Here is a 25451-nt window from a genome sequence, read left to right as displayed (position 1 = left end):
GGAGTGACGCAAGTCCCGAGCGGCACACGAAGTCCTGATGTTTATTGCCGCTTTTATTTAATGCGTCCCCTTATAAAAAAGCTTCGGTGAGGTGAGGTGTTGAGGCCGACAGAGCCAATTCTCCGGGCCTAATGGTTCATCCTTCCTTCGTCTTAAGAGAGTGTGTGTGTGTGTGTGTGTGTGTGTGTGTGCGCGCTGAAAGCCTCCCACACTCAGTAGCTAATGGTGGGACGATGCAGTCACCCTTCACAAATTCGGTCTAGTGCACTGAGTGTCCTGGCGGTGGCTGTGTGTGTTTCTCGCCTGTTTCGCTTCTGATAGCAGGGTCCATGCGAGGCTCCCCCTGACCCCTGTCATTTCGGGCTGTGCGCTGGCGCCCCCGTCCCTGTGTGGGGAGGGTGGGGTAGGGTGGCGCAGTAGTGTTCCTCCCTGACCCCGCCAGTCTGATTTGCTCTACACAGCCTCTAATTCACTGGCCTTATTAATTACACACTACGTCTGTCAGCTAAACTGTTCCCTAACGTGGGATATGGGTGCTCTCTCAGACACACGCACACACACACACACACACACACACACACACACACACACACACACACACACACACACACACGCTAGATTCCAGAGACATCGGCCTCTATTGCACATTTTAAGATGATTATAATGAGGGTATTTATCCATTTATTTCCAAATGCTTTTGGACACAGATGGCTTATGATAAAACACATCAAGTTGCCCCTAATCCATCTACTGACTCCATGTTTGAATGTTCCTGTTTTGTAGACCCAGAATTATGATTCAATGTAAAAAAAATTTTTTGGTTTATTTTTAGTTTAGTTGGTGACATTGGTGACATTGCCAAATGTCCTACCTATATTAGATTTAGAAGCATGTCTTGAAATGTTCAGCGCTGGGCACTGTTCACAGCGTCTTGGAAATTAGTCGATTACTCGCCACTTTTTCTCTCACTTGCCAGTACGTGGCTTTTCGTCGAACAGGTCTTGTATGACGCATCTCCATTTTAGGTGGTTGTGAGCATGGTGCATGGGCAGTTGGGTTATTGGACGCCGGCCTGGAGAAGTGATTGGGTTTTTGTCTGGTCGGTGCAGCTGGTGAGGGGTGCGAGAGCCCCCTGTAGCTCGATGTTTATACAGACCGCGATATGTGTGCTTGGTATGCGTTTTAAAGACGAGTTCCTGCATTCCTGAGCTCCGGTTCGATCGACTTGTCCTCCACCGGGCCTCGCCCCGTCTCTCACAAGCGGCAGAAAGCCATACACACACGAGTGAACTCGTCACCATGGCGCTGGTCTTTCCCGCCGACTGTCCCTCCCACCCCCGGTGGCGTGTTCCCTCTCTGGAGGCTCAGAGCTGTTTGCCGTGTTAACGCCGGGGCAAAGTGATCTGCCTAATTTGCCGTTCAGTGGCGGTGCTAAGTGACTCGACTTTATGGCTGTCTGGGTAATGAGCTTGCACCTGCTCAAGGTCGAGCGCTAACGTGACAGACTTTGTGTAAGCGTCGCCCCGCTAATTTACTCCCCTGCCGGCGACGACTCTCCTTACCATCGCCACGGCAACTCCAATGGCTCTACTCGATGGCTTTCCCTGCAATTTTTCTATTCATCCGCCGCTTCTTTCTTTTCTTTTCTTTTTTTTTTCTAAATTCACTTTTACGCAAATAGGCAAAACATATAATTCATCACTTGTTATAAGTCTTACCGTCAATCACAATCTATTTCATATTTTTATAACCAAAAATTAAGGGAGATAGTTCTTAATCAAGTGTAAACATTTCCGATTCGTATTACGTGTCACTGTCTAAAATAAATTGGGGTCAAAAATAATCCTCCTTTCCCAGAATTTACAAAAGCTTGCTTTCTGCCATCTTAAACGTAATTTCATTCACTCAATTACGAAGATTTCATAAATGGTACTCGAACAGTCTTGTGAGGCTGGGCCGGAGACACTTTCTAGTTATAGCATTTTTTACTTGCAGTCTAAATTATTTTAAACATGTCCTGCACAGTAATTACATCATTGGGTAAATTCCCCAAGTATAGGACATCAAGACTGGGATCAAGAGCACCAATAAACAGTAATGGTTCACATTCACTTCAATTCCTCCGACATCCTATGAAAAGTTGTGGCAATGGTGTTTTTTTTTTTTTTTTTTTTTTTTTTTTTTAAACTTTCAATTTTCCAACAAAACTCCAGACATTAGAAAGAGTTGATTCCCACAGTTTATAATATAAGACTCTGCCTTGTTAGTCAAGAGAGGATTGTATAATTTGGATACAACTTTTGAACAACCATGAGATCTATTGGCCAAGAAGGCACAATTATGTTTTTTTTTGTTTTTTTTTTTAATTATGTCATAGATGTTTTCTTTAATAAAAAATACAAAGCAAAGGAAAAATCACATTCTTTCCCACTGGCTAGCACATGGCTTTTTGTATTTGTGTAAATTGAATTGAGGAAGATTGCTCTGTCAGTCAACGTAAGTGACATGAGGAGTAACTTTTCCAAATAAGTGATTGGATTGGTTTTCATGATTATTGGCTTCTTGTGTGATCAGAGGTGGATAGAATGAGTGCTATTGACGATATCTATTTTTTTTAATCAATGTAAAGCTATTTTGTGATCATTATCTGGATGGTACTATCGTCCAGCCCTAGTTTCAATTCAACTTGTCAACTCATTGTACTTACAGCAGATTACCTATTTGTGCATCATTCTGTAAAACTATTACAATTACACAATTTAAAGTGAAGTGATTGTCATTGTGAAACACTGCAGCACAGCACATGGTGACACAACGAAATCTGTCCTCTGCTTTTAACCATCACCCTTAGTGTGCAGTGGGCAGCCATGACAGGTGTGTGTGGGGACGGTGCTTTGCTCGGTGGAACCTCAGTGGCACCTTGGCGGCTCGGGATTCGAACCGGCGACCTTCTGATTGCGGGGCCACTTCCTTAACCTCTAGGCCACCACTGTCACTTCTATAAGCTTGCTCACTATTTATATGTATCATCGTGCAACCTTACAATGTCTGACAATTGGTCCTCTTTCATATGCAATGTGGTGCATGGCTTCGACTCCACGATACAACACAACTGCACCTCAGCAGCAGTTGCACAGGACCCAGTCGATACAGTGGGGGGATTTTTCCACTTCCACCTTTGGTCAGATGGCCTTTAAGGATCACTACAGTCAGAGTTTTATGTAGCATATTGGTTACGCTTTGATGTAAGTACGGAGGCCAGACCTACTGACTAAGCTTGTGCCTGCTCTACTGTAATTAGATCTGTCAGTGCTGATGTGTGCTCTGTGTGTTTTGGGTGACCTTGGCTGTATTCACTAATGCAAAGGGCTGTTCTGTAATTACTCAAACATGGCTCTGCGTTTCCCCCCTCGCCGGAATTTGCCACCTCATAAAGCATGCTTAAGTCCTGCTCCAGTTTCAAGGAGTGTAGCCCCCAGTCTCGGAAATAGCCGTGTCCTTGTCCTGAGGGGTGCAGGGGTCCGGCCTGTGTGTGTGTGTTTGCCCGCAGTCTTGCTCTATTGCTGTTGACAGGCTCCACCGTGGCCACGTCTCTTCCAGGCCTCAGATTAGAGTCCTTATCCCTCCCCTCCCTCCCACACCTGTCCGGATCCCTCTGCCACAGAGGTCACCCCCACTGGGCCGGGCCTGGCACTCGCAGAACAGTAACCGCCCTGAGTCAACATTTACCCCCTCAAACTGCTCTGAAACCACCGCCATCTGTCTTCACACGCTTCCCGTCGCCCTCTTCCTCCCTCCCTCCCTCCCTCCCTCGCTCCGACTCGATCTGGCAGCTGTGGCTGACGTGGGTTCCTCTCTGCAGCTGGACAGCCCTCTGTTTCTCTCTCTCTCTCTCTCTCCCCCCCCCACTCACCCTCCTTTTCTCACTGCTGCGTTCGGCCATCACCCAGGCCACTCGTGATTAAGGCCATTAGGCATTATTATGGCTCGGCTGGTGTGTGGGTTTGGAGCCCCATTTCAGTGCAGTTAATAGCCCTCTTAGCCAATTATCCTCCATTTAAAAGCAAATCACTGAGGCTTTTTCATTCCCCCATTGCTAAGTGTTGAATTACTGAATAGATTTGCTAATTAAATTCTTTGTGTGTGTATGTGTACTTGCACGCAAGTGAGCATGTCTGTATGTTTTTAGCTGTGTGTGTGTGTGTGTGTGTGTGTGTGTGTGTGTGTGTGTGTGTGTGTGTGTGTGTGTGAATATGCTGCTGCTGCCTCTGCTGGTTGGCAGGTGTGTACCTACAGAGATTTGCACAATGCTTTTGAAATTGCGTGTGTTTTGAGACTGTACACAAGCTGTTGCTGTTTTTTCGCCAAATATAAAGTGTTTTTTGTTTCTCTCTCTCTCTTTCTCCTCTCCTACTTTTAGATCCTGATGCATACAAAAGACATGGTGCAGAGAGTGAGTCACTGCATCTTACATTTGACCAGAGGTTGTGTGGAATTTTTTAATACATTTTGTTTTTGTGTACTGAACTCTGAACTCCTTCCTGGTCTGATGTCCTAGATGAACCTTGATGTCATTTATGGCGACACAGACTCGATCATGATCAACACCAACAGCACCAATCTGGATGAGGTCTTCAAATTGGGAAACAAGGTCATTTTTATAATTGCACCAAGAGAAAAAATATATATATATTTTTTTACAGTTTATTACAGTTTGAATTGGGTTGTCGTCTGTCGCATGCTTACATTCAGACCACAATACCATTCAGTCTGACTTTTATTCTCTAGTTATCTGTTGACACCGCATGTCACTCTGCACTGCACTTACTGTGCTACCTGTTTGCACCTTTTGTCCTGTGAATGTAATGTTCAGTGTTATTATTTGTTACACTGTGGCAATGAAGCATTGTCAGAAGGCCGCGTACTACTGGCTACCCCACATATATTCCACACAGTACAACTAGCCACCCATGTATTGTTGGGCACTTCAGTTGGGCCTGTACTAGGTTCCTCAACATCAGTCTCATTTGTTGGATGTGTCATATAACTAACAGGTCAACCTGAGTCCAAATGGCAAATCTTAGGATATATGGCAATTTACACATCAGGCTCTGGTCCGTTTCATTTTCTTTTTTTTTTTATTTTTTATTTTGCGCAATATCACTGGTAGGACTGGGTGATGTGGCAAAAAAAACAATTAGATTGATATTTATTATTATGCCAGGCTGATACCGAAGATACCAGAGATATTAAACAGTTTATTAAACATGTCACGTGGTACTGTGTCCGTTGCTTTCATTTTCCAACATCATGAACTATTTCAAAATAACCCTGCAGTCCTTGCATCTATCTGTACCGTAAAGGACTACATATGCCTTGTCTGTCTAGGTTAAGAGTGAGGTGAATAAGCTGTATAAACTGCTGGAAATTGACATTGACGGGGTCTTCAAGTCTCTGCTACTGTTGAAAAAAAAGAAGTATGCAGCTCTGATGGTTGAACCTCAAGGGGATGGCCGCTACTCCACCAAACAGGAGCTCAAAGGACTGGACATTGTCCGCAGGGACTGGTGTGACCTCGCCAAGGAGTGCGGCAAGTCAGTAGACTGATTAATTCTCATAAGGGGTTCAGGACAGTTCAGTATCATTCATAATCAACATGGAATTTTATCATGGAATGGTTTCATTGAATAGTACTCCCACCAGTGCGGGAAATCACTTGAAAATCACAATATTCTGGACATTTGGTTATTTAACTTGACAAATAGTAGACCTTATGGAAATCAAATAATAAAGTTTAATGATATGAATATTTATATAATGAGTGTTGCCATCACTTATGCACTAATCCAGGGATTATTTTGTCAATTTGAAAATCTGCACAGGGTTTGAAGTTCTTGGGGACAGGTTTAAGTGCTGGGTTATGCAATATCTACAGTGTAATTGCTCTTAATAATTGCAACACAGTAGTATATTGTTTCTGCTGATTTTAAGTGTATGTATGTGTTTAGCTCCCAGGCTATTTTTTTATATGATATTTGTTTATATGTTAACATATAAATATATATAAACGTTAACTTGACCTTCCACTTGACTTTAGGATTGAGTCATATAATTATAATTTTTTTCACAGTTATGTGATTGGTCAGATTCTATCGGACCAGAATCGTGACACCATAGTGGAGAATATCCAGAGGCACCTGATTGAGGTGGGCGAAAAAGTGGCCAGCGGCGCAGTGCCACTCAACATGTTTGAGATTCACAAGGTGAAGCCAGGTTACAGTGTCATACAAGTTGGTACGCACGTGTGTTCAGTTTAATTTGTGAGTCTCATTTATTTTTGTGTATATTTGTGATTTGCAGTCTTTGACCAAGGACCCACAGGACTATCCTGATAAAAAGAGTCTTCCTCATGTCCACGTGGCACTGTGGATCAACACCCAGGGAGGGAAGAAAGTCAAAGCTGGGGACACGGTGTCCTATGTCATCTGTCAGGTGCATTTCTCAAAGTGACCATACTGATATTGTTTCAGGGTCTGCTAGTTTAAGGTTAATGAATGTAAGCTTCTAGGTGAATAGGTAGGCTTCTAAGACAATAAACCCGTTGTCTTTTGAAGATCTTGAATGTAAAAGTGAAGCGATTGTCATTATGGTGCACAGCACATGGTGCACACAACAAAATGTGTCCTCTGCATTTAACCCATCACCGTAGTGTAATGTGGGCAGCCACAAAAGGCACTGGGGAGCAGTTTGCGGGGACACTATATTGCTCAGTAGAACCTTGGCGGTTTGGGATTCGCTGATTGTCTCATAATTGGATGTTATGGTCAGATGTTATTTTTCCCATGTGATAGGTTGTAATAACCTTATTCAAAGTCTCCATGTCTAATATTTGTGTAGGCAGTGGTGGTGCAAATTACTATCCCCAGACACTGCTCCCCGGGCACCTTTTGTGGCAGTGTATCACAATGACAATCACTTCACTTTACCTCTTCCTGCCCTTGTTCTCCTCAGGATGGCTCTACTCTGGCTGCGAGTCAGCGGGCCTACGCTATGGAGCAACTGCAGAAGCAGGAGGGCCTCAGCTTGGACACGCAGTACTACCTCTCCCAACAGGTGCACCCTGTGGTGGCCAGGATCTGTGACCCAATTGATGGCATTGATGGCGTACTCATTGCTTCCTGGCTTGGTGAGTGTCTACATTTAAACAATGTGACCATTTCTATATTAAATTAATTTATTTATTAGATTTTTTAAAAAGAAATGACTGGTCCAGATAGAGTGCAGCAATGCAAAATTGCATGACTCAGGAAGCAGAAATAGCACATATATGTCTGTAGGTGGCAGCAGCGGTTGGGTGTATTAATCTGTGGTTAATCCCTGTAGCCTTGCAGTCAACACTTTTATTTACTCACTTATTCACTTAGCCAAATTACTCAGGGCGATGTCGGGGGTTTTCTGAGCTCTAATAGTATTCGCTATCACCTGGGAAGATTAAGTGGATATTCAGCTGCTGCTGCTTAATGATTTGATGATCTCAGCTGCCTGGTAAAATATGATAGTGGTTTTATTTGTTTCTTTTTACAATAATTTTTTCACTTGTCATCACTACTATCCTTTCAAAGTGTCTTTTTAGACATATCTATCATATCCGAGGAACTGTCTTGTTGAACCATGCACATTACCTGTGTGTCTTGTCTTGTGCGGTTCTGCTCACTGTGACTTAACAACTCCAATCAAATGACTGTAAGCCATGTTGAGTCACTGTGACCCAGTCTTCTGTCCTGAGATTTTGTGTGTAGATTATTTTGCTTGGCCTGTTTTAGGACTGGACCCCAGTCATTTCCGGGCCCAGCAGCAGCAGCACCGGGAGGAGGAAGGGGATGGCCTATTGGGGGCACCAGCACAGCTCACAGATGAGGAACGCTACCGTGACTGCGAGAGGTTCACCTTCACCTGCCCAGACTGCAGCACTGACAACATATACGATAATGTTTTTGAAGGAGCAGTGAGTATCACATTAACATGGATGGTTCTATGTACGGCCATGGTTTTAAGAGTGTTTAGTTTTGAGAGTGACAATGTTTGCTGCTTCTGTTTTTATTATGGCAATTTGCATATACTCCAGAATGTTATGAAGAGTGATCAGATTAATTGCAAAATCCCTCTTTTATGAAAATGAACTTAATCCCCAAAAAAACATTTCCACTACATTTCATCTCTGTCACAAAAGGACCCTTGTTAACACAAATGAGACTGTTGACAAGCACAAGCCTGTTTCATTCTGTTGTGCTGATTGAGTTAGAATAGCAGACTGGATGCTTTAAAAGGAGGGTGATGCTTGAAATCTTTGGTCTTCCTCTGTTAACCATGGTTACCTGCAAGGAAACACGAGCAGTCATTGCTGCGTTGCATAAAAAGGGCTTCACAGGCAAGGATATTGCTGCTACTAAGATTGCACAAAAAACTTTTTTCAAGTGTTGTGAAGAAGGCTTCAGGGTGCCCAAGAAAGTCTAGCAAGCGCCAGGACCATCTTCTAACCACTTCAAGAACATTCTGATATTTGGAAACATTTTCTCTGATGAAGCCCCTTTCCGATTGTTTGGGGCATCTGGTAAAATGATTGTTCGGAGAAGAAAAGGTGAGCGCCACCATCAGTCCTGTCTTGTGCCAACAGTAAAGCATCCTCATACCATTCATGTGTGGGGCTGCTTCTCATCCAAGGGAGTGGATGAGAAGCACTTACTCCCAATTTTCCCTAAGAACACAGCCTAAAGAATGATACCAAAACATCCTCCAACCGCAACTTCTCCCAACCATCCAAGAACAGTTTGGTGAAGAACAATGGGGAAAAAAAACATTAAAATTTCTTGTTCATGGCCAGGAAACTCCCTGGACTTTAATCCAATAGAGAACTTTAATCCTATGCTTCAATACACCACAAACAACTGACACAAAGATCTAAAAACACTGAAGTAGTAAACTCTGTGAAAACATTCTCAAAATATTTGGCCATGACTGTACTCTCTCTCTGTGTGTGTGTGTGTGTGTGTGTGTGTGTGTGTGTGTGTGTGTGTGTGTGTGTGTGTTTTATATATGTATTTTGTTTTTATGGCTATTTCCATTTTCCTATTTCCAATAGGTAAAAACAATCTTACATTTACAGCATTTATCAGACGCCCTTATCCAGAGCGACTTACAATCAGTAGTTACAGGGACAGTCCCCTGGAGCAATTTAGGGTTAAGTGTCTTGCTCAGGGACAATGGTAGTAAGCGGGATTTGAACCCGGGTCTTCTGGTTCATAGTCGAGTGTGTTACCCACTAGGCTACTAAGAGAGATACAAAAAAATGTGCTTTATTAAGAGCTGAAATATGGCTTGGGCAATTTGAAGCCCAGAAGAATACAGTCCAGTGGAAGTTATGAAATCTGTGTAAAGGGGGCCTAATAATAATATTTGGTTAGAGGTGCAGGCTTGATGGCCTGTTTAGGCTTACTAGCAAGTTGGCATGTCTGACAGGTCTTTATGAAGTACCCCACATCCTTCTTCATGCAAGGCCAGTAGAATTACTTCAAAAGCCTGGTATATCTTTTCGTAACCCCTAAATGCCCTGCCAACTCCCCATTTGTCGTTTTGAGTACCACATCTCTAAATCTCTTTGGCACTACAATTTGGTAAATAGGACCCCATGGTCCTGTGACACCCATTTGCAGTCGAAAAGTCCCTCATGAATGAAATACCCCCTGGTCGCACTATGCATTTCCCCCATGGACAAAACACCAACAAACATCTTCTTTAAACCATCATCCTCCTTTTGAGCTGCAATCACTTCATCCAAACAAAGAGAAACAGGCAAAGAAGGTAAACTGACAGGTTTAAAGGCATGAGTACTGTCCCCCACCACGCCTGCACATTTACGGCACATGCAGTATACACATCGGATATGTTGGCATCAGGCCTCGCCTTGGAGTAGGTCAGACTGCAACACCATCAGGTGCAGAGGAACAGTAAGAATCAGACTTCAAGACAAAGGATTCAGACGCACCCGTGTCCCTGAGGACCTTAACAGGCAAATTCTCATTGCCTCCCTACAAGAGACACAAACCAGTCAATAATAAAAGGCAATTAATTCTCTGGAGGTTGCAAAAGATCCAACTTAGACCCAGCACCCAAAGGATCAGACATATTCCCTTCTTTGGTGTTTGCTCATTTGCATAACTAACGCAATAGAACCAGGTTAACTATGACTGCTCTTTGCTTTTAAGACTGGACACTATTTTTCCAGCATCTCGGGTCTAAACAATAATGGCAAACATTCACACACCCCCTACCCCTGCTCACCCGATCCCGGTTTTGGGGGAGGGTTTGAATGAGAAACCCCAGAAGTCCCCATACAACTCCCACTACGTGGTTCTTGAGCCTGACTTCGATGCACTTGCACAAATTCATCAGCCATGATGGCGGCCTCTGCTGCTGTTTTATACTCTATTCTCATTATAATAAACACAGATTCATTCTGGGAGTGTTTTTGAATTGCTCCAAAACAATTATATGTGTAAACTTATACCTCAGTATATGTTTGCTTGTCTCTTCTTCCAGAGACTCAACCCATTATCTCTACGCTTCAGGAACAACTTCATAACTCTTCAAAACAGCTTCCTTTATGCAGTTATAACTTTTCCTCGCAGAGCCTGGAAACGCCACAAATGGTTCTTGGGCCTTACCCACAAAAAGGCTTTGCAACATTCTCAAAAATGGAAAAGAATCGCACATGGATCCAAGACAAGACTAGAAATCCTGGACAAGCTCCCGTACGGGTTTACATTATGTAAAATATGAGCGACCAGACCAAAATGCCACCTTCCAGGGGTTCATTTCTAATGCTCACATGCAAGTGAAAGTTAAGAGGTTGTCATTGTGTTACCCTGCAGCACAGCATACTGTGCACACAATGAAATGTGTCCTCTGCTTTTATCCAATCACCTTGGTGAGCAGTGGGCAACCGTGACAGGCACCTGGGGAGCAGTGTGTGGGGACTGTACTTTGCTCAGTGGCACATCAGTGGCACCTTTGCGGATCGGGATTTGAACCGGCCAACCATCTGATTACGGGTCTGCTTCCTTAACCGCTAGGCAAACCACTGCTCCTTCAATGTGCTCTACATATCCATTTTAGAGCTGTTGGTGGTTAAACAGGCCAGTCTGCAGCTATGTATCCCTATACAAAACAGAGAGACAACAAAACATCTATCAGATCCAGCAGTAAGTTTTTTTTTGTTTTTTTTTTTGTTTTTTTTTGGGTCTTCATTTACATCTACATTGATGTAGGGCTGCAACTATCGAGTATTTTTGTATTCGAGTACTCTGTTACTTTGATAGATCATACTGTTTTAAAACAACTACATCAATAGTATGTTATGCAATATGAAAGGCCTCTTAAAAATGAGCAATTTGCTGTTATTCCTCACCAAAAATGGTTTTATTCAAACTTTTCATTAGATCAAAGCTTAACCAAGTGGCTTATTGGCTCCAGAACTAAGCCAATTTAATCAACCTTTCTGTGATTTTAATCAACCTTTCTGAACATTTATGATGAACATAATATGAATAAAAAATGTGCTATGAAGTACAACTTCACAAACATAGGTTAACCTGTTTTGCTTTAATAAAAAAGTGGTGTTCCACTTGCTCTATCACAATTACAAAGGTACAATATAGTAAAAAGAAAACAAATAAACAATTCCAGTATTACTGATTAATCCAACTTTATCATCAGCATCCAACTGTATCCAATTTCAATCAGATTACGAAATTTAATCAGCCTTTGAATTCCAAACACTGGAACACAAAAACACAAAAAATGTTTCTGAATATTTTGCTTCTACAATTTTACTCTATATAGTTTTAGCATATAATTTACAATGCCAATAACCAACAAAATGAAATAATTTTATTCAGCTTGCTCAAATTCAAATTGTTAAATGAATTCTCAGGCTCATGATGCTCCACTGATAACACTTAGCGGTTTTTGAGGTAATCATAACCTCCTTGAGTTAAATAAATGCCCTCCCACACTTAAATCTGATTGGCTTATTTTGTGAAGCAAACCAATCAGAATGCCATTTGTCTGTGGAATCGGAAACACATGAAGTGATCCACACAAATGCACGCTCTCTGTCATTCTGTCGTGTGAGTGCTTGATTCAAACCTATAGGGGTAGGGCAAGTGTCTTTTATATTGCGTACTCTTCATTATAAAAAAAAAAAAGTGTAGTTTGCCGGAACATTACAAAATAACTGTACAAAAGTACTCTATGATGTTAGACTAAAAGAAATTAGAAAAAGTATAGCCTAAACATGCAGACCAAAGAGATGACTCCCGTAGTGCAAGCGTCAACGTTGTGGTTCCTGGCGTCGGCAGCCTTGATTGTGACGACGTGGCTTCAGCCTCTTTATTTTTAGACCTGTGAGGAGGGCAGACAGAGGGAGTTGGTTTGGGTTGGCATGCCATTATATCGTTTATTCCTGTATCTCCAACCCACATACCCACCCACCCACCCCCGGCACATCAGTCCCACGGCAGGCCGAGGTCAGCCTGGAGAGATGGCGAGAGGAGGTGGAGAGAAATTATCACTCTCTAATTAAGAGCTCCATGTGCAGCTTTCTCTTGTCTCGGAGGAACTCATAAAAACCTGACGTGCATTCCCCCACCCAGATGACTGGGTTACCCTAAGGCCTGTCCTCCTTTAGATTTGGAGTCGTCACAGCCTCTCAGACTTCAAAAGAGCTTCCCTTTCACAGTCCTCTCTGACAGAATGAAGTGCCGCCTGCATGCATTTGTGTTTGTTGCCTTTTATTTCACTAATTAGAACGCACCGACTTTGAAGGCACATAGATTACTTTGTGTGGCGATAAGCATGTTTCTCAGTGAAGATACGCATTTGTGGGTAAATGTTAAGGACCTAAAGCGAAACCTTGAACGTGCTCAGTCCAGCGTTGGAGAGAAACTCCTTATCAAAGGGAGGACAACAGGAATGCAAACACTCTGGTTAATCTAAAAAGTAGGAGTAGAGGACCCCCCCCCCATTTCACTATATGTGACCAACAATCTCTGAGTGGCTGGAGTTTTTGCACAAAAAAGTATAAATTTTTATAGCAATTCAGCTTATCGGCAATTTTTGTGCAGTGCCTATTAAGACATTACTATGAACAGTCTTGAAGCGCCATGTCGCCTTTAGCCCAAGTGTGACTTGAGTGCATGCCACTTAACTGAATGTGTTAACGCTGCTTTGCACTAGTTATAATTATAAGTATGTTTTAATACAAGGCGCTAAAGAGTCTAACCAATATTTTCCTTATTGGGCCTGGCATTTACTCCAGATACAATTCTGCCAGGCGTTCACACGACTGGGTATGTCAGTTCATTAACACCCTTTCCCCTCTCTAGTTTGTCTTATTTGAACATAATGGCTGCGTTTTGGCAGCTCCAGGACATTTTTCACATGGTGCCAGGAGTGCAGGGGTATCGGCCACTTTGTTGTACTGTTCTGCAACCGCTGGTGCCCCCTCGCTCTCGGAGAGGCTGCCTAAGGCTTTTCACCCACAGCGTGTATGGCCAAAAACCTGCAAATCAGCCAGCCAGCATGGAAGGTTTTCTTCTCCTGTCACCTACGGACGTGTCTGAAAGGTTAATGGAGTGGCACCCTTTGGGCTCTTACACCAGGAAACTGGCAAGGTTGGAGGGTTCCAGAAGAGACTGCTACAGGGGGCACCATTACAATGTAGTTTGTTCAACAAAACCAGCACAAAAAGTACAAAAAAAAGTGTTCATGTGTTATTTGGTCTAATAGGTTGGTTCTAACAGCCCTTAAAAGCCTGACTTGTCCTCCGTGTTCAGTATGATAAATGCATTAATTTTGTTCCTTTTGTGTCGGTGAGTGTTGTAACTTTGCTTTTTTTCGTGTGCGGCAGGGTGCGAAGGTGGAGCCGAGTCTGATGCAATGCTGTCATGTCCCCTGCAAGGGGCGCCCTGTCGACCACGCCATTCAGATTAGCAACAAGCTTCGGCTGGACATTCGGCGGCACATCAGGAGATATTACAGCGTAAGTACCCCTTCCACGCACTGTCAGTCCTGGCATCTTGCCCCATATTGCCACTTTTCTGTGTTCTCACACACACACACATATGAAAGAGAGAGAGAGAGAGAGAGAGAGAGAGAGAGAGAGAGAGATTTTTTTCTTTAGTCTTTGCATGTCTTTTGTGGCTGCAGAATGGCACAGTTTTTATTTTCTCATATTTTTCATATTGCCTAAATTATAGATTTGTCATGCTTTGTCACAAAATAAAAGTGACACAGATCAATAATAATTTTAACCAAAATTAGCCATAACACATCATCAGTAAAAGTGAAACAGTGATTGACTTTATATTGTGATATATATTGATTGACTATTATATCATCAGATTTTTTTTAAGATTACCAAATCCTAGCTATGTTGTATGTATTTCTGTCAAGATTCTCAGCCATCCAGGTGAATTTGTCTGAAAGTTGAGTCAAGGCAACTGGACTTTCTGTCTTTAAGGTAGAACCTCTGAAAGTTTGAAAGTCCAGTTGCCATGACTCAACTTTCAGACAGTTTTTTTTGTGTTCCAGTTGAGGTGTTTGTTGAACTTCCTGCTAGTGATCTTAAGCTGATGTGGAGATGGTCTAGCAACTTATTGTATTTAAACACAATGTGACCCCGGACTCTTCTTCATTGGTTAAAGTCAGGCTTGCTTCGGCAAGACTCCTGCGCAGACATGCTGAGTTGGCTGGAGACGGTCAGTGAGAGAGAGGCCGGAGTGTTAGTGACCCCCACCTGGGGCGTTGGGGGTGAAGGCAGAAGAGAAGCAGCCGCAGCGGCGGTGCTGTGAGGGCGCGGTTTGTCGTGTTTGCAATAGCACCAAACGGCGCGTACATGCAGCCACGCTCTGCCCATTGGGCTGCAGGCGCACATGTGCCCCACCTGCGGGTGAGGGGAGATGTTCCTGTGTGATAGACAATCACGCTCACCAATCACATGTGTCCCAAGTTAAAGCCATGGCAACTTAAACACGATGAAGGACACTTGCTACCGACTTGTGGTGTGCAACTTGGAGCGCAGTATAGCACAGTTCATGTACAGTTATGCTACAGTTTTAAATACACACACACACACACACACACACACACACACACACACACACACACACACACACACACACACACACACACACACACACACACATATATATATATATATATATATATATATATATAGTGAATTCTGAAGAGACTTTGCAAACAATTGCAACTTTAATCGCATTTGCAGTATCTGTCAAATAATCCATGTTTGGATCGGTCAGCCCCAAGAGGTAGAGAACCTGAAATTCAGGCCATCGTCCCTTTTGGTCGTCTACTGAATCTTTTGAACGCTGTTGCCGGAAGGCTTGCCGCACACTTAAATAGCAGCAGCAGGTGGGACGCTGCCCAGCGAATGATTTAGCTATGGGATTTTAATTTGGTCATCCGCACTGTGGCTTAACTTAACACTTACTGGCTTATCACATTAAAACCTCTCAGGTGCTCGTCTTTCAGAGCACAGGGAGGAGAAAAGTGAAAGTCGCCCGTGCCGCGTGTGCGCCGGGATTTTAGTGTGTGAGGATTTTCCTTTCGTCCTTGCCTACAATTTTGTTTGTTTATTGTGCCTTTTTATTGAATTTCAAATGCTGCCCTTTTGCTTAAGTATTCCGCTAAAGAACTGCCCCCCAACTGTGCCACAAATGACTTTAATTCCCCCCCCTGCCTTCAGTCACCATTAATGTCACAGTAATATGGGCTCTGGCAAGTTGACAGGCCTGGGTGAATGCAGGGGGCTTCAATACCATTTATTTTTAAATAATTAATTCGATTCGCTAAACTCATAAATGCTTATGTTTCATTATAACTGTCATATTCAGTTTTTTTTTTTGGGGGGGGGTTACTGCAGATATTCTTATGTTTTTGTATAGCCAACATGAGTGTTTTTAGCAGCATGGTCAGGGTAGGAGAGAACACAGATTACAGAACCCGGTTTTAGAACACCAGTGGTCCTGCTAGTGGTCTGGAATGCGTTGACAAGCGACTAAGTAATTTATTTAGTGACAGTTTTGACTGTGGAGGGGGGGGCTGTTAGGTGGGTAACTCTCCCACAGTGCTGTGCAGAAATCAATTAGCCCTCTGAATGTAGCCACCTCCCTCACTGGTCCTGCGCCCCTCGGCCCCTTTGTCACAATGTGTGAAACAGCTGCTGGCTGTGAAGGCTAACACACAATCACACACACACACACACACACACAATCACACACACCCCACCCCACGCAAATTCTGCTAAGAATGAGCGGCAGTGGACACAGCCCCCTCCCACTCTGGGAGCAATGAAGAGGGGTAATATTGTGTAATTAAGGATTCCTTTCAGCTGAGGGGGAGCTCAAATAGTGCCGTTTGTTGGGCGCTTGTGATGAGGGAGAGGCGTGCATGGTTACAGATTGGAAGTTCGCCGTGTTTGTCGAGGTTTTTTTTTTTTTTTCTCCTTTTCTCTCTCCCCGTCGAGCGGCACAGTGGCGTTAATCACGGGAGTTACGACCACGTCCGTGTTTTACACCACTGACACCCCCCCACCCCGCTGTTATCAATAAAACAGTTGTTTTGAGACAAAAGCAAATAGCTCGCTTTCCCCTTGCCTCTCCTCCGGCCTGCCATCCGTTGCCGACTCCCGGTGTCTTCCAGCGAGATGAGAACGTGGAGTGGAACCCCCCCCCCCCGTATATACACCATTCTAATGTGGGTTGCCATGGCGTTTAACAAATTATTGCAATTATGTTTGTTTCGCGGGTCGCCCTTGGTAACTGGCTGGGGCTGTGTGCTGGGGGGGGGATTGGAAATAAATAAATAAGGGGGGGGGGGGGGGGGTGGATAATCCTGTTTTGAACAAAAGGTCAAATTGCTGAATAGAAAAGGCTTGATTAAGCCGAAGATGTACAAAGTGGACGCATTTCTGCCCATTCAGCCGCTCCCTGGCGCCGGGGCTCGGGCCTGTAAGTACATCTGTTGATTACTGAAGTACAAAGCTGGTGAAAAGCTGTTGTCTGGGGGGCTTTTTCTCCACCGGTCTGCCCGTAATCGGTGCTGCCGCACCCTCTGGAGGCGCCTGAGAGGCCGCCGGATTGGGGGCACCGGCGCGGCAGTTCGGTTAGATTCTGTTGCGTGTATGTGCGTTTCGAGGGAGGATTGTAGTCTGCCGCGTTTCTGCGTTGTGACAGTTCAGGCAATAAATTGAGGGGGGGGGGAACCCAAAACAAAAACGCAACACCCCACGTTTACCCCCGAGGTTAATGATGCTTCTTATTACCGACTCCGCTGACACCCGCCCGCTCCCTGGGCTCGGGTTTTTGGTGAGGAAGGATGACAGAGCGAGGATTAGCTGATGATAGAGCAATAAACAAGGGAGTGGTGAAGGGAAAGGGGGGGGGGGGGGGGGGGGGGGGTGAAGGAAGGATGCGAGAGGAGGACAACGGTTGATAAGACTGAGAGAGGGAGGGTAGAGGGCTGTTTTTTCCGCCGGTTTGTGCTGAACCGCGGGCCCAGTCACGGCCCAGTGTTTGGTTAAATTATGTGGAATTCATTTGACGTCTCCAGAAGTGGCTGTATTCCCTGTGTCAGGTATCGACTGGTATAATTATGCAATTATGAGCCTTTATCCTGCCTCTCTCTCCCTCTCTCCCAAAGCGCGCTTTTAGTCTTTCAATTAGATGTTCTTTTTTTTTTTTTCCCCTTTTTCTCCCCTCCCTCCATACTCTTTCACTATATGCCTCCCTTTTTTCTATTCCTCCTCAATAACACAGTCGGCACTGGAGGGCTCCCCCTCTTAAATCAGCTCTTTTTTTTTTTTTCTGTGTGTGTGTGTGTGTGTGTGTGTGTGTGTGTGTTGGTATCTTGTTGTGGTGGAGGACGTGTCCCCGTTGATGTGTAGTGAGGAGGGGTGTGTAGTGTAAGGTGTGTGTATGTGTGTCTCTTGTTATGAGGGTGCAATGCCGTGGGTCATTGGGCATCAGAATTGGCGCAGAAGGGGTCTTGTGGGTGACGTTTTTTTTTCTTTTCTTACTTTAATGTAAGTTTGGTTGTGCTACAGAACCACGGTCTTTTTTTTTTTTTTGTTGTTTTGTTTCTCCCCCCCTCTCCTGGCCCATGGGAACGGTGCTGTTGGTTTAGTCTTGGGTCTCACACTGCAACAAAGGGACCCGGGGGGGGGGGGGGGCAAACATGCCGCGGTGATAACACACGAAATGAAAATCAAACAGGGTACATATGTCAGGATTCAATTACTCACCCTCACACACACACACACACACACACACACACACCCTCAGCCCTGGGACTCGCTGCTAATTCCCCAAATACAGATCACCCCGCCCCTTACCCCTACCCGCATTCGCACGCATAGACACGCGCCACTAACCACGAGGTGGAATTAATTGGGAAATTAAAACTAGCTGTTGATCTTGATAAAGCGCCGCATCTGAACAATGGCGTTGACGCGTCGCGTGTTTGTCTGCGGCGACAGGTAGATAAGGGTTCGGCCCCGGCCTTAACACGAACAGAACACAGCACAGATAGGTGTCAAAAGGGCCCCACTACAGTTAATCAGAGCAGAGGAAATGAGCACAAATTAAAGCGTCCGCGCTGCCAAGGGACGTTTTCCACTTTGTATTTATCTCCATTTTTTTCCTTCTGTGTGTCTAATATTTTTCTGACTTTCACCGTGATGATATACAGTGATTTATTATCGTCACAATGCCATAATTATAATATGTTGTCCTTTTTTTCTGTTATCAATGCTCATACAAAATATATTTTATAGTCACACTAGGCTAATACATCAGATGGCATCAGATCAGATTTTGGTTTTAATGGACTGCATGTCAGTCTGGGGTCTCGCCCTCTCTGCTGATGTCCGGTGCGGTCTGCGTCCGGTGCGGTTCCTCCTCTCGCTTGCCCTTTTGTGTCGGGCTGGATTAGTTTAAAGCTGTCGGTCGCCGGATTAGCTCGGGGTGTGCAGTGTGCGGTGAGGCTGCTTCAGGGCAGGTGCTGTGGGTGTGGAGGTTAATGTGGGGCTGCGGGCTGGGGGAGACCCCTGTCATTAGCGGAGTATTACACACTGAGCCTGTTGCCTGTCTCTAATGACGGAGGCTGCGGCGGGGGGGGGATGTGTTGCACCTGTGCTGGCCCATTGCCCCCCACCCAATACACACACGCATAGACACCCCCTCAAATTAAATTAATTTAAAGCAAAATTGCATTTATAATCACAAATGCATTTCCTCTGTCTCTCGTTTCCTCTTCATTCAGGGTTGGTTGCTCTGTGAGGACCGGGCCTGTGGGAATCGGACCCGTCGCCTGCCCATCCTGTTCTCGAGAACTGGCCCTATTTGCCCTGCCTGCTCCAAATCAACACTGAGGGCTGAGGTACAGTCTGTGTGTGTGTGTGTGTGTGTGTGTGTGAGCTTGTGTAGCTCAAACTAAATGCATATTTACTGAGAAGAAACTGCAGTGAAACTTCCTTCTGCTTCCTGCCTGTTCTGACACATTTGTCCAGGTGATGGCGCTGTGGAGCCAGACAAAGGCCTAAAGCCCTTTCCTCTCCAGCAGCTCAGCCCTCATCCTTCCCTCCCCTCATCTTTCTCGGTTTCAGCAGACTTGGTTGTTGTCAGTGTACGAGGCGCCCTGGCCCGTGTGCCTCGGCCCATGTTCCCGCTGTAACGGCGCAGTAATGAGCGCTGTGATTAATCTGCTGTCAGCACTGGGCTCCGACGCGGGCATGGCCTTGGCACCGAGGCAGGGGATGATCGGCTCTCTGGCCCGGGGGAGTGGCGGAGGCTTCGCCGGATTCAGGGACGTGGCGTTCCCGCCCGTAGCCCAGTCCCATGCACATGCCCACCACATAAGTAACCTGGTATGCATGCAGTGGTTGACCACAGAAAAAACTTCAACCCTTCTTGTTTTTCCTCCGTCCTCCACGTTGTTGTCAATGTCCAGTTTTTTCACCCCCACACACGTGTGCGTATATATATATATATATATATATATATAGAGAGAGAGAGAGAGACACACACACGTGGCTGCTTATTTCGGCGTATGGCTCTGTGGCGACAGGTTGAAACCCAAAAGGACAATTTCTCTTGTCACCATAGCCACTTAGGCGTCCCCCTCTCTGCCTGTTGAGATGGCAGTTTAAACTGCCGGCTGAATAAAACATTAACTTCCTCACCCCTCTCCCCTTCCCTCTGTCGCTCCGGGCTTTAGCGCTGCGCTGACAGCGATGAGACTCGCTCCTCGTCTCCACGGACACAGAGACATCGACCACCATTGTATCCAGATTAAATGGAAGCATAATGGGCACCCTAGACTGATTGGCCAGTAATTTGGAGGAGTTATATACAGGTGCAATTTGTAATATTTTCAGTAAATTAAATTTTTTTTTTTTTTCCACACTCTCTCGCTTTTTTCTCTCCGCTCTCTCTCTCGCTCACTCCCTCCTTCCTTTTTCTACCGCTGTGTCCCCCCTCCCTCCCTTTCTCTCCACTGCTCGCTCGCTCTCCCTTTTCGCCCGCACACCCCCCCACCCTCTCTCTCTCTCTCTCTCTCTCTCTCTCTCTCTCCGTTTTATTGATGTACATTCAGGCGCCCATTAGGGCTTCCTTTTTTCCCTCTAGTGGAAATTGCAGCATGTTAATTTTCACACAAATTACAGCAATAGCAGGTATCTCTATTTGATACATTATAACGGGAGCAATCAGGGATAATTGAGTGCCTTTCAGATGGAGACCGGCGCATTCACTCCAATTCAAAGCCAGTCCATTTATCGCCTAATCGCTCTTTAAACACTGAATTTCTGGGAACAAAAATTCTTGTCATAATTTTGCTTAAGTGTATTTGGAAATCACAGTCCTTTGAGCAAGGATAATTGAAATCAAATCCCTTTCACGGGAGCTGACATTTCTACATTTCCCCCCAATTGAAATTAATTTCAAAAATTGAGCATGAATATCTTCAAATAGCAGGCAATTATACCTTTCAATGGGGAGAAATTATGCGCACAAAAAAGTGGAGACATCCATGGGCGCTTCAGTTAAATGTCTTTGTTTCCCACTGTGTTTGCCTTGTAAAGATTTACATATATTGACTCATTATGAAACCTTGTGATGCCGATCGCCTTCCTTTTTCAGCTCAGCCCATTAAAATTAACTCAAATTGGAGCGTTTTGTGTTAAGCCTCATCAAAACTGTTTTGGTTTCTTTTTTTTTTTTTTTTTTATGCTGCAGCTGCAGAGATCACTTTGAATGGAGCGAGGAAAATGTGCCACGGTGGCGAAGGAAAATACTCCTACAAGTTCTTAAAAAGCTCAGCCGTGCTTGCACGGGGAACCGAGTCCATTCTTTCGCTTTTATTCAGTTCTCACTTTTGTTTCTCATCCACCCGCAGCCGTCTTAATGGACTGAGATTTGTTGAATATGAACCCGCGTTACGCTTGTGTATTGTGGGTTATCGGCGTGTCCATCGTTTCTGTCTGTCTGTCCCCCCCCCAGCCATTCCTTCCCGTCTCCCACTCCCTGAATTTAGGTTCCACAGGTTTGCTCCCTGGCTGCTTTTATCGTAGGGAGGTGTGACTTGGCGGGGTGGGGGTCTGGTTTGGGTGGAGGTGGGGGGGGGCTGCTCTCGGGAGAGAGGCAATTTCACAGCTGGTTTGCTCCTTAGTCACTCAAGCCGAAAATGCTGCAGATTTGTGGTGAAAATTGAAATGGTGTCAGTGCAGGAACAAAAGCGCTGAGCCGAGTGAAGGGGAGGGGGCAGAATGCTAAATGGGGAGAAGGGCGACGAGCCTAAATTGAATAACGCCTGCCGATGTTTTGGTCCCACCCATTTGACACTTGTCAGTGTAAGCCGCAGCGTAGGTGCAGGCCCCGCACTGTTGACATCTCTAGTTATCGGTCACCTGAATTTAGGCTAAAACGCCTCTGCGCGGACGCTGTTCTTTCTTGAAGCCTATATGCACGCAATATTCGTTTATAACGACACCAAGCGACTTTTCCTTGGCCGAAAGCCCCAACGTGAGCCTCAGAGCTGGGCCATGGGGAGGTCTGATGGATCCAGTTTTCCGTTAGATATGGAGGACCAGGTGTATCTGCGCTGTTTACTTGCAGCTTACTTTTACCCTACGAGTTGTTGCAGTACGTGGTGTTTTCTGGTTTCTCAGTTTTTTTGGGGGGGATGCACAGTAGTTTTAATGTTCTGGCTGATAGCTGGTCTGTCACAGCTCCAAAAAATAATCTATAACCGTATTACTTTCACAATAACAAAATCTGTCTCAACGTAAATTATTGTTATTTCAATGCATCACGTGCATATAGATACAGAAATTCATTGTACTGTTTTACGATTGCACCATTTTGTTTAGCATGTGTGTGTCTCTGTATCTATGTGCGCGCACAGCATGCCAGTTCGGCCTTGCGTTGGCAATGGTTACTGCGACTCCATTATGGGCGCATTGCTGAATCGACAGGCACGGTTGTTGACCAGCTAGTGCATTATGGGTCAACAGCTGCCTGGCTCATCGGAAGCTGTGTAGGGCAATTAAAAGCCTGTCTGCACAAGAGACCCCTCCCTAAATGCTCCCTCCCTCCCCCTTTCAGCGCCAGCATTGCCTGGCTTCTATGGTGACACAGGGAGACTGCGACCCAATAACGGCAATTAACATAAAAGTATAATAGCTAATCAAATTGACAGCGACTGTTGTTCATCAGCTCCACACACAATGCCTTATCAAAACAAACTATTATGAAGGAGGTAATTTCAGCGCTGATCCCCCCCACTCTCTCTCTCCTCTCTCTCTCTCTCTCTCTCTCTCTCTCTCTCTCTCTCTCTCTCTCTCTCTCTCTCTCTCTCTCTCTCTCTCTCTCTCGCTCTCTCGCTCGCTCGACCTGAGCTCCTCTGGCAGGCGGCGGTGGTGGCACATGGCTAGCAGTAATTACAGCAAGAAAATTTTACAAACCAAACAAATTGTTTCCTGCTCTAGCCGTGCTGGGGTGGGGAGGGAGGTGGACCCAGAGGGGCTGCTCTCCGCCAACGAGTCGATTTTGCAGGTCACATGACGGCAAACTTCGGTCTGCCGGCGCCGCCGGTGTTTTGGCTCAGCCGGCAATGGAGTCGAACGTGCGACAAACGCTACCCGTCTCCACGTCTGTAATTAACGCAGGTGATTCTCCAGCTTTTCTTGATTGAATCGCCGGCAATCTCATTACTTTCCGGGCCCTCATTCTCCTGAGTGAAAAGACTAACACGCAAGATAAACAGCGGCATGGCTGTGGCTAATTATTCCTTTTTTCTTCCGCTCGTCTGAGTGAGGGAATGGGTATGGGCCGCCAGGCCTTTTGGCACAAAAATTGTAGTGTCAGATTTGGGGTGTGCAGGATCAATTCAATTGGTGGTGGCCTAGAGAGGGTAAGCAAGCGGATCGGTATTCGAAAGAATGACCAAGGTACCGTCCCCACACACTGCTCCCCGGGCGCCTGTCACTGCTCACTCAGGGTTATGGTTCACAATGACAATCACTTTCACTTTCAAGATTTGTTGTGCAACTCTGTTTGCTTCATTGTCTAAATCTGAGATTTTAATGTAATGTTAAGATGTTTGTTTAGAAACATACTCAGAACTTTGGCATGAATGGTGAGATGAACTTGCCAGAAAACAGTGCATCATTATGACCTCCTTTTTTCCCCTCACTTTTTTTTTCTTCAAACCAGGATCTACTTAGAAACACTCAATTTCTAGAACCTGATGAATAAGTTAAAATCGTGAAAATAGTCCGTGTAATTACAGATACTCCTTGCTAGAGGCTCTCTGGGTGCTGAATGACTAAATGTGATTGTCATGTTAATGCTTTTGTATTATGAATGTTCCCCGGAGGCTTGAATCAAACAACCTTCCATAGCAGCTCCCATTCAAGCTTAACTGCCAGAAAAATGAGGATAATTACTGTAATGGAGTAAGTCAATATTGGCCAAATTCTTGAGTTCTTGGCCAACCAGCCATATTATTTGGTGGCCACCATTGCGTCTTGGTTCAATACCAAATGTCCGGCTTTCACAATTGCTAAACATGACTAAACAGGAGTTGCATTGATTGCGGTCCTACGTGCCTCGTTGTGTGGGGGGGTTCCTGTTGTTGGGTTTAATGTGGTACAGTGATTATTGTAATCAGCTTTTTTCCCTCTTTCTTTTCCCCTCTACAGTATTCAGAAAAGGCGCTTTATAACCAACTGAGCTTCTACAGATTCATCTTTGACTGGGACTATGCTGTCAACAAGGTCCTGCAGCATGATGAGAAGGGTAAGGCTACTGGCTAGTCTCTTTTTCTCGACAAGGCCTACACAAGAGTGTATACCCACACACATACACACACGGAGACTTATACGGACCACTGTGACATCAGCGTTCACCCCTGCAGAATACCCATCAACAAAAGTAAAAACCAACATGTGTGCTCAGATACTTGTACACAAAACAAATGCCTGCATTCACTTTCACCCTCTGTGTGTGTGTGTGTGTGTGTGTGTGTGTGTGTGTGTGTGTGTGTGTGTGTGTGTGTGTGTGCGTGTGTGTGGGGGGGGAGAGGTTGGGTTAAGGATGTTCAGCTCCTCGAGTCGACAACCCTAATTCAGGCGGCGGATTCAATCACGGACTGGTGCAGAATGCAAAGCGGCCCAATCAGTTTGAGGTAGAGCGGGAGTGAGAAAGAGGCTCCTCGTGGCCGGCAGGCACTCAGTAATAGCGTTCGCTGTGTTGATTGAAAACAGTTTTTAGATTTTGCAAAATGATAGGGCGAGTAATTGGCGAGAAGGCAAAAGGATAGCCCTTCATAAATAATGGGACATGGAGCATATATTTCCCCCGGCCCGGCAGAGGGGATCCAGTCTGAGCACGCTCAGTGCCGGCGGAGTCAGCAAGCGTCTTATCCACAGTTCCCTTTGATTGATGTCACTTGATTAAAAAGGACCTCTTGGAGAACGGACTTATATATTTATTTGTGTTTCTGCCTGGACCAATGAGGGGCAGGAGCCGGCGTGAAAGGCGTAGATAAATATAATGTGTAATCAATAGATGACCACTCAGGGTATGGGGGAAGCTGAGAGTGGGGGGGGGGGGGGGGGGGGGGGGGGGGGGGTGAATGAGGACTGGGGGCTAACATGATTATAGACTTGGCTTCACTTTGGCATTTTTTTTTTATTTTTTTATTTTTTTATTTCTTCACTTTTTCTTTTGTTGATTCTGCTCGTAATTGCTGCCAATCTTGTGTGCCGTTTCTGACTATTTTGAGTCTCTTATTTATTTATTTATTTTTTT

General features: G+C 45.0%; 1 protein-coding gene across 3 annotated transcripts in view; it reads left to right on the top strand.

Moving 5' to 3' along the window:
* pola1 (polymerase (DNA directed), alpha 1) overlaps nt 1-25451 on the top strand; it is a 42606-nt gene that overhangs the window by 12380 nt on the left and 4775 nt on the right. For all 3 annotated transcript variants that reach the window (XM_028959653.1, XM_028959644.1, XM_028959635.1), the window contains exons 27-36: nt 4421-4453; nt 4559-4651; nt 5389-5594; nt 6131-6263; nt 6361-6492; nt 7012-7186; nt 7824-8005; nt 13967-14098; nt 19402-19518; nt 24341-24437. In XM_028959653.1, coding sequence (XP_028815486.1) covers nt 4421-4453; nt 4559-4651; nt 5389-5594; nt 6131-6263; nt 6361-6492; nt 7012-7186; nt 7824-8005; nt 13967-14098; nt 19402-19518; nt 24341-24437 — 1300 coding nt within the window. The remainder of the gene's footprint in view (nt 1-4420; nt 4454-4558; nt 4652-5388; nt 5595-6130; nt 6264-6360; nt 6493-7011; nt 7187-7823; nt 8006-13966; nt 14099-19401; nt 19519-24340; nt 24438-25451) is intronic.

The sequence above is a fragment of the Denticeps clupeoides genome, chromosome 2 (genome assembly GCF_900700375.1).
Source record: "Denticeps clupeoides chromosome 2, fDenClu1.1, whole genome shotgun sequence".
In the NCBI taxonomy this organism is placed as follows: domain Eukaryota; kingdom Metazoa; phylum Chordata; class Actinopteri; order Clupeiformes; family Denticipitidae; genus Denticeps; species Denticeps clupeoides.
Note: the sequence above shows the minus strand (reverse complement) of the source record. Positions and strands in the feature narration are given on the sequence as shown.